At 37.9% G+C, this 17,337-nt stretch overlaps 1 protein-coding gene across 1 annotated transcript; it reads right to left on the bottom strand.

The window, feature by feature from the left end:
* Positions 1-5,328: 5,328 nt before the first annotated feature.
* LOC107683650 (matrix metalloproteinase-19-like) lies at positions 5,329-16,250 on the bottom strand. The gene is made up of 8 exons (XM_016479725.1): positions 16,190-16,250; positions 14,466-14,599; positions 12,025-12,234; positions 11,554-11,799; positions 11,348-11,476; positions 11,020-11,184; positions 7,953-8,080; positions 5,329-5,726 (listed from the first exon to the last, which is right to left on the bottom strand). Exons 1-8 carry the CDS (start codon positions 16,204-16,206, stop codon positions 5,493-5,495), a joined length of 1,263 nt encoding a protein of 420 aa, XP_016335211.1. The 5' UTR covers positions 16,207-16,250; the 3' UTR covers positions 5,329-5,492.
* Between the last annotated feature and the right edge of the window lie 1,087 nt (positions 16,251-17,337).

Below are 17,337 nucleotides of genomic sequence, written 5' to 3'. Positions count from 1 at the left end.
TGCAGTAACTGTTATGCTGATGTTGTGGCTGGTCAAGCAAATGTTTGTGCTTGTTTCTGTATGATCTAATTGTTCATATATCTATTAAAATACTGATATTCTGGTCTCCTCCCCGAACTTCCCTCTGCCCTGTATCTTGGCGTCTCATTGGCTGTAGGTCATCGCCGATGTAATTTTCAGTCAGAACTCATTTCACACAGCGTGATTGTGAATCACCGACAGCTCCAGATATTTAGCATGCCAAATATTTCACAGGCGTCGGCGACGCATCGGCGATTCCCTCAGATCGTGTCTTTGATAATTCACACTGCGTGATTGTCAGTTGCGTGAACGAGCACCGATTTGCCTCCAATGTCGGGCATTTGTCGGCGATTTCCCAAAACCTGTCGGTGAGTGAAAAATCGGGCTAATATCATGCAGTGTGAACTCGGCATTAGTTGATTAGAAACACATCAGAAGAAGGGAGTCAGTGTCATGAGTCTGGGCCCTGCGTTTCTCCCTCTCACCACCCGAGGTCGCCATCTCCTGTCCTCCCGGACTCCATTCCCCAAACTCCATTTGCAGTAACTGTTATGCTGATGTTGTGGCTGGTCAAGCAAATGTTTGTGCTTGTTTCTGTATGATCTAATTGTTCATATATCTATTAAAATACTGATATTCTGGTCTCCTCCCCGAACTTCCCTCTGCCCTGTATCTTGGCGTCTCATTGGCTGTAGGTCATCGCCGATGTAATTTTCAGTCAGAACTCATTTCACACAGCGTGATTGTGAATCACCGACAGCTCCAGATATTTAGCATGCCAAATATTTCACAGGCGTCGGCGACGCATCGGCGATTCCCTCAGATCGTGTCTTTGATAATTCACACTGCGTGATTGTCAGTTGCGTGAACGAGCACCGATTTGCCTCCAATGTCGGGCATTTGTCGGCGATTTCCCAAAACCTGTCGGTGAGTGAAAAATCGGGCTAATATCATGCAGTGTGAACTCGGCATTAGTTGATTAGAAACACATCAGAAGAAGGGAGTCAGTGTCATGAGTCTGGGCCCTGCGTTTCTCCCTCTCACCACCCGAGGTCGCCATCTCCTGTCCTCCCGGACTCCATTCCCCAAACTCCACACACCTGTCTCTTATTACACCCTCAGCTGTTCCCCATTGTCATGGACTATTTATACACCACACTCCCGCTACTCTGTCTGGCTAATAATTAATTAATTGTTTGTAGGTTATGGATGCAAGCACCTTCTGTTGCCGTATTTGTATCTCGGTCCTGTTCTTGTTTGAGTTGTTTTTCAGATCTTGTTTGATCTGTTTCTGTATCTGTTTTGCTTGGACTGTGTCTGCCTTTTTGGTGAAATAAACCTGTGTTTGGGCCCAGATCCTGTTGTCACGGTGTCTTTCCCTCACCGTTTGTGACAGTCAGATGCCATGTAACTATTGCATCAAATACAGGCATTTTACATTATATATACCATGTGATGCTGTAAACAGAAGCCTTAGAGACTGCCACATTACTGTAATTCACCCTTCACAATGAAAGGTCAACCACAGTAAATTCATATGGTACAGTAAGAACATTCAGTGCATTGGCAGCAAACTCTGTTCTTAGGCTTCAGCACAAAACCTCATGGCAGTGTCATATCTTCATTGTGTAATGTAAGTGTATTGAAAGTGTATTTTGCATTGTTTACCAACGAGTGAACTCTTAAAAGTACTCAGTTGTATGAAGATGCTATTGTGTTCTGATGATTAAACCAAATGGTCTCATGATGTGTTCAAAAGTGTTTTGAAACAATGATTATGTGCAAAGAAATTATGTACAACTGGAATGAAAACATGAGATCAGAATCAAAACAGAGATCAGAAATAGATTCTGAAAGAATGACTATAACAAGTGTAATAGTGTTACAAGTGTGATAGTTTTAAAAGTGTGCACCAAAACAAAAAAAAAACAACAACAACAACTGTAGTCTTACATTAAGACATTGCAAATTACTGTAAATGTAAGATGCACACTCACACAATTATGGGAACAAGGCATTGGAAACATGGGTGTCAGGATTCCGTTGCTTTATAGTTTGGTCACTTAGCATATTACTGTGATTAGTACATGGTATACAGCTATTTCTAATGGATGTTGGTGGCATCCTGAGATACATAATCTTGCACTCAAAACCTTAGCACATTTCAATAGCTGATGTGTGAACAGTTCAGACTGAACATAGTCTAGGCTCGTGAAGTATCCAGACTTTTTTTTCCCTATGAGCACAGTCTGCTTCAGAAGTTGACAACTCAGTGTGAAGAATGAGCCCACACAGCTGTTTGTGCATCAGACATTCATATAAAGTAATTAGTTTCACATGTATGTCATAGATAATGAATCATTTTTGCACATAATTTTCATAAAACACAAAAAACGAGTCAATCAGCACATTATTATAACAGGTTCATAAACAGGGATATCGTAGGACTCAAGGAACCACTGAAATATTTGTCTATAAGCTGTCAGCTGAGGTGTGATTCAGGATACTTCTGTAGAAGCTGTGCAGATACTCCAGCAAAACTTAAGGAGTTGTGAACACAGGACTAATAATATACAACTGAAATATGTTATCTAAATAGTGCTTAATAACTACAGTGAATGTGTTTGAATGGTTGATGACTTAGTAATTATTTTCTGCAGTTTTTATGAAGCGTTTTATTATATAAATGAAACATACAATGCACATGTTCAATGCAATTTACAGAGTGCACCAGTCCAACTAATATACACTGATCAGCCAAAACAAAAAACTACCTGCTTAATATCATGTAGGTCTCCCTCGTGCTGCCAAAACAGCTCTAATGCATCGAGGCATGGACTTCACATGACCTCTAAATATGTCCTGTGGCCTCTGGCACCAAGACGTTAGCAGCAAATCCAGCAAGTTGTGAGGTGGGTCCTCGATGGATTGGATTTGTTGCAGCACATCCCATAGATGCACATTTAGACTGAGATCTGGGGAATTGGAGGACATGTTCCTCAAACTAGATTTTTGTAGTGTAGCAGCATGCTCAAAGAAGCTTTCTGACAGTGGTCCTGTCCTTTCGTTTGTCCATTTTAGTTGTCAGAAGTCAATGTTACACACAGTCACTTCATGTGCTTCCAACACATGAAATTCAAGAAATGACTGTTCACTTGCTGCTTAATATATCCCACCCTTGACAGGTGCCATTGTAACGATATAATCAATGTTATTCATTCATCTCTTAGTGGTTTAATATTGTGGCTGATCAATGTAAAGAAAGTACCCCCCCAACACACAAAAAATTCAATTTTAATTTTCCATTATAAAATGTATAAAAAAAGTAAAACTGTGTTCTGGGCTTCACTTGAGCTCAGAGAGAGAGATACAATAAGGGCCATTGCTAGCTGGACGAATGGCGGTGACAATTCTAGAGGCTACAGCTGTACGGCTGTTTACCTAAATTAACGCTACACATTATGATGAATTATTTTTAGCCAGTAATACAAGATTCATTATACTGATCAGAATTTATCATAATAAATCATAAGCAACTTGGGATTGTTGAGTAATTATCCATGCAAGTTGAGTTGCTTGTTGTTTGTATTGCAATCTGGTACATTTTATTTTAGCAGACATGTAACAAAATAAAACGGTCTCCTTGTGTTGTTTCTTTGACAATTACAATCTTTTAAAGAATACTATCAAATCTTATTTACACAATATATTGGATTTTTGTCATGTTAAAATGTTAAGGTACAATACAAAAATTCAAGCTCAATATTATGTTATGCGTTGCATTAAGTCTCAAAATGGAACTACAGCTATACAAATGAAACAGAATATATTTCAAAGAAAAATAAATGAATACATTAACATTAAGCTTAAAATCATTAATTCAACATACTGTAAGAGCCACAACATGTCTTATAAAGCACAGCTCCCAACTGTTTGGTTTACATATATACAGTGCCTTGTATAAGTTTTCAGCCTTTTTTTTTTTTACATTTTATGTTGCAATCCTATGCTATACTACTTTTTAACACTCTAAGGCAAAAAACTGATTTGTGAGAACTTTGTAAATGTATCAGTAATATATAAGGTAACACTTTACTTGAAGGGGCATGACATGTGTCATGTCATGATTATGTAGGTGTCATGTCATGATTATGAAGGTGTCATGTCAGTCTTATGCACACCCCTTCAAGTAAAGTGTAACCATATATAATAAATAAAAAAGACAGTTAATAAATATTCAGACCCTTAACTCAGCTCAACTCAAGCACCGTTGGTGGCAATTACAGGTACAAGGCTTTTTTTTTATGCGACAAGTTTTGCAAATCTGAATTTGCTGCCATTCTTCTCTGCAGATTGTCTTTAGCTCTGTCAGGCTGGACATTGGTGGCAATTCACAACAGGTGCATACACTCACACATTTGTTCTTATTCTTTTCCAGAAATGAGAACCACTGTTACATATATAGACAGGTGTGTACCTTTCTAAATCATGCCTATAATCTATTGAATTTGCTTCAGGTTAATTCAAGTTAAAGTGTAGAAACATTTTTGAGATGGTCCAGCTTCTGTTTCTGAGCCAAAGGGTCTGAATACGTATGCAATGCAATTATTTCAGTATTTTAAATTGTGAATAAACGCAAAGTTATTGCATCAGTTTTTGCTTTGTCATTATGGGGTATAGAGTGTAAACTCATGTGAAAGAAAAGCAATATAAAGCATTTTAGCATAAGGCTGAAACAGCGAAAAAGTATGTTTAAAGTATGTAAATGTTACATGCAACCCTGTTTATATTAGTGAAATTTAGTCATTTCTTTTGGACATACAGTACAGTTTTTAGTGAGTAGAACTGATTAGCAAATTTTTTGTTTCAATATCCATACCAATATCTATATAAAACAGAATGCATTTGAAATGCATTTGCAATTATGGCATATAAGCACATTTTCTGGAGTACAACAGAATCCATATGATTATTCTGTGTACAAATATACTGTATATATATATATATATATATATATGTATATTTGTACACAGAATAATCATATATTTTCATATGCATCATATGCAATCATATGCATAATGTAGATGATCAAATGGATTCAACTATCTTAGTCTATTAACAATGTATTTCACAGAAGCTACACTATGCAACTTTTTTGATCATAAATAACAAAATGTTAAATCAGAGTGCAAAAATGAAAAATAAATGAATAAATAAATAAAATAGTTATAATTTTCTAAACCATGTCTTTAACCAATAACACTTTGATAACCCTACAATAATGATTTGTATTTTACAGCTGTTGGGATGAATTTTACTGGAAATTGCTTACGTATGTCATTCACCCATGCATGCCACAGAGATAAGTAGCTTTGGCTATGGAGGCTGTGGGGAGTGTGAAGCTAAGGGCAAAAAGTTACATAGTGTAGCTTAAAACGTTCACTGAGTTTAAAGGGAAACATTGTTGCAAATTAGTTGCACCTCATCCAGCGGGCACGCTTGCTGAGTGGGTATCCAGAATCAACAATTAATTGCTCATTTAAGCGCCAGTACTTGTCACCTTTGAAGAAATACATCTTCCCATTGGTCCATGTGAAAGCTGCATCAGGATTTGACGGGATGCCAGTAAACAGACGTGAAATGGGTTTGGGATAAATGCTGAGGTCATTATAAACCATTTCATCCCACTGCCAATAGCCTGAACCCTGAAAAAAAATTCAATCAATTTTAAAAGTGGTCATGCTTTCCTTGATCTTTTGACATAAAAGGTCATTGTACTATAAAAACACACTGTAGGTTTTAGAAATCAACACCTTAAGCTTTTATTGAAACAGCTTTTATTGAAACCAAGCTACCAAAATTACTTATTTTATACTTCCATGTCTTTATGATGAATGCATCAGCGCACAACTGCCTGCACAATACCTACTTCTTCATGCATGTAAGCATGCAGCACAGTAAGGTTTGCCAAGATGACCAACATAGTACAAGTGGACCAGAGCACAATGTCTGACCGAAGCAAGATCAAAGTCAATGCTTTGGCTGTGGGTAGTGTGATGCTGAGGGCAAAAAGTTACATAGTGTAGCTTAAAACGTTCACTGAGTTTAAAGGGAAACGTTGCAAATAATAAAAATAATAAATAGTTGCACCTCATCCAGCGGACATACTTGCTGAATCCAGAATCAACAATTAATTGCTCCCAAGCTACCAAAACGACTCATTTTGTACTTCCATGTCTTTAAGATGCTCTGGGAGAGAGGAGGGACCATTACCCTGTTTGGCAACTGTGGGCCATACCTACTTGCCTGACAAACTGGACCAGTCGCTGTGGTTTTGCAAGACTAGTCCTGTTTGCCTCCAGCCTACGTACCTCCAAGATTTTGGCCAGCTTGTGCAGGACTTGGTCTTCGCGCCATCTGTAGCGGACTTGTGTCAATGTTGCTTTGCTGGCAGATAATATGTGCTGCTAGCTTGGGTTCTTGGAGTTACAAATTTGGCAGGACTCCTCCAAACCATACCACAAATGTAGGTTCCGAGGACTGGGAAGGGTGTCGTACATGGCCCGGATAGTGGAGCTCAAACTTGGTATTCTTGGTAACTAGGTTTTCTCCACATTTTTGCCCATGTGATGGTCCTGTCTACAACTGGCATTCCTGAATCACTGCTTTGATCTTGTAGGTCTTCTCCACCAGATTCTCCTCTCCTTTTTTGCGGCTTTGGACCACAGCTTGGGAGCCGATCTCCATCCAAGGCCAGCCCTGTCTGTCTGCAGCCATGCAATGATCTCCTGAAGTTTCAGTCAGATGACGGCCTGATCTACTACCTTTGCTGCATTCCACTTTTGTCCAGAGCAGACTTGAACCATGGAGATTTGAACAGTGCATTCAAGAGAGTCTCTTAGCTTAAACAAAAGCCTCACCTTTCTCCTGGTTTTTATCCAGGATCGTATGTGAAAAATTATAAAGGTTAAATTGAAAGGGGACCTATTATGCAAAAATCACTTTTTTAAGGTGTTTGAACACAGTTGTGTGGCCGTAGTGTGTGAAAACAACCAGCCTATAATGGTAAAAAATCCACCCACTCATTTTTTTATATTTCCAATAAATGATAAACAGTCTCTCTGTACACGCGATTCCATCATTGATGTCATTGTAGGGAGAAATCCTGCCCATTTGTTACGATTTCTTGCCAATTAGCACACACAGCCCTGAGTAAGAAGCAGCAGTACACCATTGCTGTTTTCTTCCTGTAGCTGCTGGAGATATACAATGTCAGCGCCAAAGAGGCATTACAAGTGTTGTGTTTTTGGATTGTTGTTGTTCCTGGTATGCCAGAGCATCAGCTCTTGAAGCTCCACCCTCTCCTGAAAAGGGGGCCGGAGGCACCAACTCATTTGCATTTAAAGGGACAAACAAAAAAACGGTGCGTTTTGGCTCATACTCTTAAAAAAAGTGGTGATTTTAACAAGCTATAAAAAATGATCCGTGGGGTATTTTGAGCTAAAACTTCACATACACACTCTGGGGGCATAAGAGACTTATTTTGCATCTTGTAAAAAGGGACATAACAGGACACCTTTAAAACAAAATAAATGAAATTCTATGAATAAGTTTCTTGTTTTTAGGCATTAAATCAACTTAATACCAAGCATTTTCTAATTCACAAATTGACTTTTTTTTTAACTCACAAGACTTGTATGCAGAACAAATTTTAAGAGAGACGAAAGTTGTGTAGTGCTGTAGGTCCCCACAACTGGAGCTAAGAACCACTGACCTAACTAGAAAATGGTAAATATTTATCAACAGAAGTGCTTGTTTATATAGAGAGAACTTTGTACAGACATGAGGGCTTAGGAATTTATCATGAATTTTTGCTTGATTTTATTTCTCTTAAGCATAGGTTGTGTATAGTAGTTAAAATCTCACTATACCTTAAAGAACAAGATTTTCTTGTTCTTCTCATGATACAAAGCAGCGTCAATGTTGGCAGGGATTCTTTTTAGTGGTTTGGGGTATCGATAGTCAAGGCGGTAATTTGTGAACCTCCAGACTTTTTCACCTGTGAAAGAGGAGATGGTGGGTAGAAGAGATTTTTTTTATACTGCAGTTAAGTACATTTGTAAATCTGTATTTTTCCATCTTAAAAATATCTCAGCTATGACATATGCTCTCAATATAAAATATCCAATGCATAAAAGTTAACACCTCCCATAACATCCGATGTAGTTGTTACATTGTAAGAAGAATGGTAGCTATGCTTATATTACTCTTTGTTTCATCCTTATCTCGAGGATAGAGGATACCAGCAAGATCGTGTCCATATCGGTATCCAGACCAGATGGTAGACCTGCACCCAGAAACAACCTCAACACAGCCCTTTATGGTCAGTGAAGACCTCAAAAACAAGCCCTTAGGACAGATGAGACACTTCCTTGGCACAGATCACTATGGCCAACTCTGCCAAGTCCAGCTGGGACCGTTTTATCCAGAAGGATGTTCAATGTGCGTAAGGCCATTGATAAGTCTATCTACTACTGGCTAAAGCAGCAGCTTAACCTTCATATTTCAATGTGTTTAACAGACAACAACTTTTTCTTTCCCACCTAATGCTGGTGTGTATACCATGTTCAATACCATACCATGTTTGTTTGCTTAAGCCAGAGGAGAACTGATCCCCAGACTTGAGTCTGGTTTCTCCTAAGGTTTCATTCTCCATTCTGTAACTCGATGGAGTTTGGGTTCCTTGCCACTGTTGCCTTCTGGTTTCCTTAGTTGGAGTCTGAAAGTCACATAACTGCTATGCAGCTGAATCACATCTTGCAAAATTGACACTGTTATCATACTTAACTGAAACAACACTAAGCTGACTACAACATTAAGCTGACTACAGCTGACATTGCTGCCTTTTGTAGATGTGCTTATAGCCGAACTGAGATATGAGTTTGATGAAATTCAGTGTTATTGATTTTACTGATTTTAACTGAACCAACACTAAACTAACTTGATCTGAACAATGACACTGTTGTTGCAGTAAATGAGTTTCCATAATTGATAATTGATTCTGCTATGTTTCCTGTTTATCACCGTGAAACTACTTTGACACTATCTGTATTGTAAAAAGCACTATACAAATAAAGGTGACTTGAATAGAGGGATCCCAGCTACCCTTCTAAGTCATCATGACCACCACAATCTGCAGTAATTCCACTCTACCAAGTGCCTAAATCCCCACCAGGATTTTTGGCACTTGGAAAACATGATTTTTACTACACTGTGACATACAGACCTAGTTCTAAAGACACTAAAGCTGATGCCCTCTTCCAACTGCATGCTCCTAATCTTCCCAAAGATTACGTCATACTCATTCTCCCATCCTCCATTTTCAACAGTGCCATCCAATGGGATATTGACCTCATGATCCCACTCTTCCTGCTTGTCCGCACTTTCATCCCTGAATCCATATTACTGAAGCTCCTGGAATGGCTGCACTCAGCACCTGGCTCTTGTCATCCAGGGTTATCCAAACTTTTGAGTTTGTTAGGAGAACCTACTGGTGGCAAAATCTGACTGCAGGAGTGAACATGTGAATATGTGTGGAAAGTTTTTCCCATCTTGAAAATTCCAGCCTCTTCCTGTCCCACAATGACCATAGTCCCACACTGGCATGGACTTTGTAACCACTCTCCCCTCCATCTAAACCACAACACCTGCATTCTGGTGGCAGTGGATCAGTTTTATAAGGCCTGCCATTTGATTCACTTTAGGAGGCTTCACGCAGCACTGGAGATGGCAGAGGCCCTGTTCTATCATCTGTTCAGCACCTCTGGCCTGCCAGAAGACATTGTGACAAATCGAGGGCCACAGTTTATTTCTCAAGTCTTGTGCTCCTTCTTTAACATCCTGGGGATTTCCATCAGCCTCTCCTCTGGTTATTATCCCCAAACCAATGGTCAAACAGATCACACAATCCAAGTAATCTCCAGCTTCTTGAGAACCTAGAAAGGCTGTGAACATTCTGTGACTTGCATGTACTGGACTCACCTCATTCCAGTGTGTCATTCCAGCCTCCACTCTTCCTATGGTCAGGCGAACCCTCTGATGTCCCTATCATTGATCATTGGTTCAGGGAGAGTGAAAGTACACAGAACCATGATCAGCTCGAGAGGGCAGTGAGGTACACACCAGATCCATGCAGATGCCTTGCGTTCAGAAACCCCTTAATACCATCCAGGAGGTCAGGTCTTCCCCCACAGTACAAGATCAATCCCACAATTCATGTCTTATGACTTAAAAAATTCACTCCTTCTCCTTCTGCTTCCCCATGGATCCTCCAATGCTGCTTTTAGAGGATGATCTAGCATACTCTGTCTGGTCCTTTCTGGACTCTAACCATCGCCAAGGGCTTCTCCGGTATCTTCTGAAGGGAATCTATGCTTATATTTGTGTCTTTCTGTTTCACTGTCTCATCACCAGGTTACCAGAATGAGTCTGATCCAATCTGTTACCAGGCCAGATGTTTGACTTAGGACCAGTTCTGACCACAACATAGCCCTTTTCAATTGTAGCACAGATTTCAACAAACTGCCGGTCAAACTACATGCTTTTTTCTATAATATTAATAATTTAAAGCTAAATACAATCATTTTCAATATATTGATTGTACCATAGCTTGGAATCAACTATCAGTAGTTATAATGTAATACAAGAGAAGCTGTTTACTCACAAAAGTTTTTAAAGAGACAGTCCATATATACATTCTCATACATACCTGAATAGCATACATTGGGATGCTCAATATGGCGGATGTAGCAGGGGGTGTGGACTATCAATTATGTTAGTCCACATCCCCTGCTACATCCACCATTTTGAGCATTCCGACTTCTCCCAACTTTTCTCCCAAGCTTCTCTTGTATCACATTAATTATTGTGGTTACAATTTTCCATATATTCACATATTTTAAAATGCATAAAAAACATGTGCAGAGAATTATAATCTACCTTTAAAGAAGTATGTCTTGTTGGTTCTTGGGGAATATACAGCTGCATTCAGGTTTCCTGGCAGCCCCTTCCATAGCAACCTTATTTTTACCGGAGAGTTATGGCCCATATCTGTTATTGTCCACACATAATCCCCACTAAAAGCATACGTCTTATGCGAGGGACCTAACACACAAAAAAATTATATTTGATAACATGTTTACAAAATTACAATATTTTATAATGTTACATTATATTTTTGAGTTATTGAACAAGCAAATCTACTGCATTTGTTTAACTTGAATGAACTTGTCATGTGCACTGTTACTACAGTGCATTGTTTTCTTACCCAGCATTATAGCATCAAGTTTAGCAGTGCATGGATCTATCATATCATCCCTGGGGAACGGGGCCATGGTAGTGGGATATGTCACGGCATAGATATCATCAGCAGTGGTTGTACTAGAGATCCTTTTACCTGAATTCATAAGGTTAATTAACATAGGCATTTATATACATTGGCAAATATTCAATTATTTGTTTGAATTATCTTACCATACATTGCTTGGATTCCTCTGATATCATCAATGTGCAGTCTAAAATTGGCTTGGTAACCAGTGTAGTGTGCTGCCATAAGAGCACTGCTGTACTGAGAATGCCCCAAGCCAAGAGCATGCCCGATCTCATGAGCCGCAACAATACGGAGATTGGAACCATAATACTTCCCTTCAGTCCAGAATTCATCTTCATCAAAGTGAACTATTCCTGATGGAGGGGCTTCAGCATGGGCAAGAACATGGCCTAGCAAAATATTATTGTTCTAATTTCTAAAGCATCAGTACATAAAGCGGAGTTTACAGTTTGCCAGGTCTTGGTTGAGAGAATAATAACATACCATATAACGTTAGATCTTATTAATGTGTAAAATGACAGGAGTAAAATAAATAAACGTTCTATTATTTTTCGTATTGTATAATTTTTAATATTATTATAAATAATATAATTAATTTGGTGAGATTTACTTACCAGGACCATCAAAAGGTGAAGGACAGCCATCTCCCTTGTGAAATGAGATTTGAATATCAGCAAATCCATGGTTAATCTCTTTAAAGCTGAGTGGGGTGACATCACTCCAGTATTTAAATGCTGAGCGTATGACTGTCTGTGTTGCAGTTTTCCCCATGTCTGGTGTGTAGTTGTAAATGCGATATGTTAAGTTTTTCTTTTGCCAAAATCCTACGAAATAAGACAGACAAACTAAAAATCCAAACAGCTGTTTTCTCCATATAAAGAGCAAATTTATTTACTTGGTTATGTCTACTATTCTATTCTATTCTTTGTTGTTTATCCTTAGATTATTTACTATAAATTAAACATTTCATTGTATTCATTGTAGCTGTATTTATGTCATGTCACGCTGTTGAGGAAGCACACAGGAGGCACGAGTAAACGAGAACTGTCTTTAATCAAGGAAACTCAGGAGATAATCCACAATAGGAGCTTGAGCCAACACACGTAGAGAACGAGTAGACCTGACAAACACAAACTGAACAGACTAGGACTTTTAAACACAGGGCAATCAGGGGAACACAGGTGACATCAATGGAACATAATCAAACTAACCGAGGACAGGAACATGACCAAATAAGGAAACACAGGAAGGACTTTTTTTTTTTACGGGGCAAAACATGTCCAAAAGTCTGACAATTTAGTTATATTTATTGTAAACTATCAAGTGTTGTATGTTAATCACAATTTCAATGTGTGTGAGCTAATACAGAGAAGGTCATAGCACACAACATTTCTTTAAGAGTTAAAACTCAAAATACATTTCAATTAAGCTGCTTTTCCTAGTATTTTAAATACATTTTAGGTGAGGCTTTCTATGAAACCTGTATTTAAAAATACATTATAAGGGTATTCTTATGGAATTATAATGCACACATAATTCCTTGAATCATTTCATAAATAATTGAAACAGTTACATTTTATAATGTATTAATGAACAAACTGTTGTGTATAATGTGTTATTTCAGGTCCTCAAATCTGACTTGCTGAGAGGCCTTCCAGGAGTGCTGATGTTTCGTCAGTATCAGTAATTGGACTATTCACAGTTTGTATTTCTCCGCTTCCAGACAGACAGCAGTGAGGAGGAAATCCCGTATAATTTTCAAATACTGCTGTTATGTTAAACTATCAATGGCAGATTTGAATCATTGGTTTTATTAGTATTTACACACACAAGAGGGTTTTGGAGATACTTCTTGGTTTTCCTTATTATTATTATTATTATTATTATTGTATAAAAGCAATATCAAATTAAATTATATAAAAGCTGAATCACAGTCATGCTGATATAGAGATATATAAAACTCCTGTGATATTGATCATTTATCAGCATGATCTTCTGCAATACAGACATTCAAGATTTACACATTTCGGTCATGACAACTCTCGGAGGGATTGACATGGTAATGAACATGACAATGTTAATGTATTTGGTCTTGGCGGAATAGTTCTGCTACGCTGCTGCTGCTTCTGCTGCAGTATAGAGACTTGCTACTGCCAATACATGCTGTGAGCATGTAAGAAATACTGCTTCTGCACATATAACATATATAGAATAACCCCCATATAGCATACATGAATCACCCCGTAGCAGATCTATACAGGTGGAGCTGGGGAATGTTTCTGAAGCACGCTGCAACTGCTACAGCAAGCACTAGTCATATATTTGAATGTTGAGCAGTGAGCTCATTGGCTACCAATACAAGAGAGAACCAATCAGCTGTGCCATGTGATAATGATGTTAATGTCTGATTGAGTTAGACCTATCGGACTGCGCCATCTAGAGTTTCATGCCAGAACTTTGTATTTCAATTACATGTCAAATTTCTATTAAACTAAAGTGTGGTTTGTGGGAGTGGGGGAAAGAGGGTCAGAGGGTCAGAGGGTCAGAGGGCTTCATGCCCTTTTTCTTGATTTGGGTCACTACATGTGAACGGCCTTGATTTCAATCTGAGGTTTTTCAAACTCACTGACAAGCCTTTTTCATAAGAAACAACATAATAGGGTTTTGTGGATATTCCAATAAATACAGTAAATATGTCACATAGTCCATTCATGATACCACAGTGTTCCTGTGTTTTCAGTTCAGTTGTGTCATTCCTTGTTTATGCATTGTGGATTATAGCTGTTTCAATTTGTGTTTGTGTTGTTCCGTGTATTTTTGCCAATGTTTCTAAATAAAATGTTTTTGCTGCAAATAGATCCTCAACTCTCTCCTTGGCACGCCATGACAATAATGCATATTTTTACAAGTTTTTATTTTTTTTATAAGGCACTACACATGCACTACAATACATTAAGAACAATCTTCATTATAATACAGATTTAAGAGAAAATGTTACCAAATTTGGTTGAGAAGATTGACTGTATTATTAAAAAATTAGTAAATAGATGCTCACCACCAAATCTCCTGTATTTTAAAGACTTTTGGTTAAAGGGGTCCTCAACACCACACCGCGGCTGCCTCATTTTAAGAAGAGTAGCTCTGTCAAGATTTCCAGTGACTGGCAGCCCTGACACCCTCTGAAAAAGACTTTACAAATATGACAGTTCAGACGTGCACAAAAGTAGATAAAACAGAGATTACAACGTGTCTTCCTCAAGTATTTTGATTAAAGCAAGCCACAAAATTATTAATTTCAGAAACTGTAGCATTATCAATAATTAATATATGTATCCAGGGGCGTAGATTACGTGGGGGACGCGGGGGACGTGTATTCACTTTTTCGGGCAAGTGTATTCGCATAAAGGTTTTCAAGAGCTGGTGTGAATAAATATTGATTTAAATTCAAAGAGACAGGATAATCGGCACATGACCTGATATTTTATTTGGACCCAGAATAAGGCGAGATGAACATCGCGGAGAGCTAAACACTCCGTGCAGTGTGTGTTTCATTCATACTCGAAGCCGGAGGGCGCGCTCGCGCAGAAAGTTGAACCAGGAAATTCCTAACGGACAAAAGCGTCCAGCTATCGCTGTATGAAAACAGTTGTTTTCACAGAAAAACAGAAACGTTTGGAAACATGAAGACATTAAACATACGATTGCGACAATATATGGTTTATTTGTGTTTGTCAAGTCATCTCCAGGTAATAAATAAAGTATATGAACAATGTAGTGCTAATTGACATAGCATTTATTACAGTATAGAAACTATTCTGCCTTATTATGTTATAAAAAAAGTGTTTTTAGTATATAAAGATGAACAAATCATTATTATTGATTATTGTCCAGCAGTTATCTTATTTCTAAGCCAATTAAAAGCTAGAAATTAGAGAAAAAAAAGTTGCCTATACACTACCAGTCAAAAGTTTTTGAACAGTAAAAGTGTTAATGTTTTTTAAAGAAGTCTCTTCGGTTCACCAAGCCAAGTCAGCACAGATTTGCTTTACTTGCCATAATTAGGGGCCAAGCACCGAAGGTGCAGTGGCACGTATTGTATCCGTTAGCGTCATTTTTCTTCTTCCGCCGAAAGTCTATGGCAGCCCAATGAACCGCTTGCGGGAAAGTTGTGAAATTTGGCACACTGATAGAGGACAGTCTCAACATTAACCACAGCAAGTTTGGAGTCTCTAACTCCAACTCTCTAGCGCCACCACTTGTCCAAAGATTCAATTTATTTATGCTAATAACTTTTGAACCATAAGGCACAAAATGAAAATGAATCCTTGGCTCATGCCGAGTCCGAACCATACCAAATTGTTCCATGTCAGCCATTTTGGGCGTCGGCCATTTTTTATTTTGTCAAAAAATGCAATATTTTAAGAACGCTTAGACTTTGTTAGAACGAAAATCGGTATGCATCTTCGGCACCATGCCCTGATGGCTCTCAAAAAGTTTGGGTCGGGAGAGAGAGAAGCCGCAGCGTGTGAACGCGCCGCCATTTTGTTTTGGATCTGCTGTACATGTATGTGATGTGATGTGATGTATGTGCTGTACATGTGGAAGAATTGACAATAAAGCAGACTGGGAAGATGGGGGATGATACATTTATTTTTAAATTGTAACAGATTTATTTAGATACATGTTTAGTATGTGCACATTGTGCAGGATCCAATGTGTTATTAAGGGAAATAAACAGAAATGTCTATATATAGACTACATTCACTGTGACTGTTTTACCTGAGAGCCACTTTCATAGCCCACTCACTGGAATCTCTCTGAGCTTCTGGGTTCAGTGGAGTATCTAGATATCCAAACCGCCTCAGGTACATCTATTAAATGTGAAGAGGGTATACATGCAATGTAATAAATTATACCAATAATCCTGTTGTTAAATATTAAATGCTAAGAAAATGATGTGATAAATGCAATATGAGTGTTATGATAACCTAAAGGTTTTGAGTCTAATGTTCAATTAAATATTTTTTTCTTTAGCCTTTTTTTCTTTTACCTCCCCCACCTGAATTCTGCCCTCCAAACTAAACGTTCAATATTATATTTTTTGTAATAGTTGGTTTTAAAAAAAGTGGAACAGATTTAAAGGTCTAGTTTAAAGCATGTTTCAAAAAATATAATGAATTAAGTTAATTAAGACATGCCTATTATAAAATGCTCATGATGTATTGTGCAATGCAATGTAATTCATACATTACGGTTTGAATGTATTAGTAAATAGGACTAATACATTCATAGACCAAAAACTGACCCAAAAAAATAAAGGAGTTTGGACAAAAAATTATAATAATAATGCATGTCGACTGAATTGAGTTCTGATGTTACCTCCAAGAGAGCGCTGGTCTGACATAACTTTATTTTGGACTGTCTCAATATTCTTTCAACTTCCAGTACTCTTTAAGATTAATTTAGAATTCTTGGGTTTGGCATTCTTGAGCCTATTGTTTTTAGTGTTTAGAGTTTAGAGTCTTCTGTTTGATGGATCAGGATTCAATTAACCATGGTTTTACCACAAAAAACAACAACAACAAAAAAAAACATGGTTACTATAGTTAAACCATGGTAACTCCAAATTAACCATGGTTTTGCTACACTAACCATAGTTTAACCATGGTATTTGTAACTGTAGTTACACAAATGGTAGCTAATCAATACGCCAAAAACGACACTACAATTTAACTACAATAAAACCATGGTTAATTGTCGTAAGGGTCATGTAACCAAACAGTACAACTCTAAGGTTAGTTTATTGATACTTAGAATAGAATTTCAAAGGTAGGCTATAGCAAAACCTAAAAAGTAGCATAAAAGTACGTTTACAGTAAATCATGTTACCTGCGCCTCTGTGAACTCTCGTCTTCTGCTCGTCTCAG

This window comes from Sinocyclocheilus anshuiensis, unplaced genomic scaffold (genome assembly GCF_001515605.1).
Source record: "Sinocyclocheilus anshuiensis isolate Anshui unplaced genomic scaffold, SAMN03320099.WGS_v1.1 scaffold1809, whole genome shotgun sequence".
NCBI lineage: Eukaryota > Metazoa > Chordata > Actinopteri > Cypriniformes > Cyprinidae > Sinocyclocheilus > Sinocyclocheilus anshuiensis.
This window is presented reverse-complemented; position numbering and strand designations above follow the sequence as displayed.

Bases quoted from the DNA above. Each gene is read 5' to 3' on its own strand.
- LOC107683650 (XM_016479725.1), bottom strand. The intron at 12,235-14,465 runs GTGAGCATCTAT...CTTATTTCGTAG, and splicing joins AAAATACAGGAGATTTGGTG to GATTTTGGCAAAAGAAAAAC. The intron at 11,477-11,553 runs GTAAGATAATTC...TTATGAATTCAG, and splicing joins AGGAATCCAAGCAATGTATG to GTAAAAGGATCTCTAGTACA.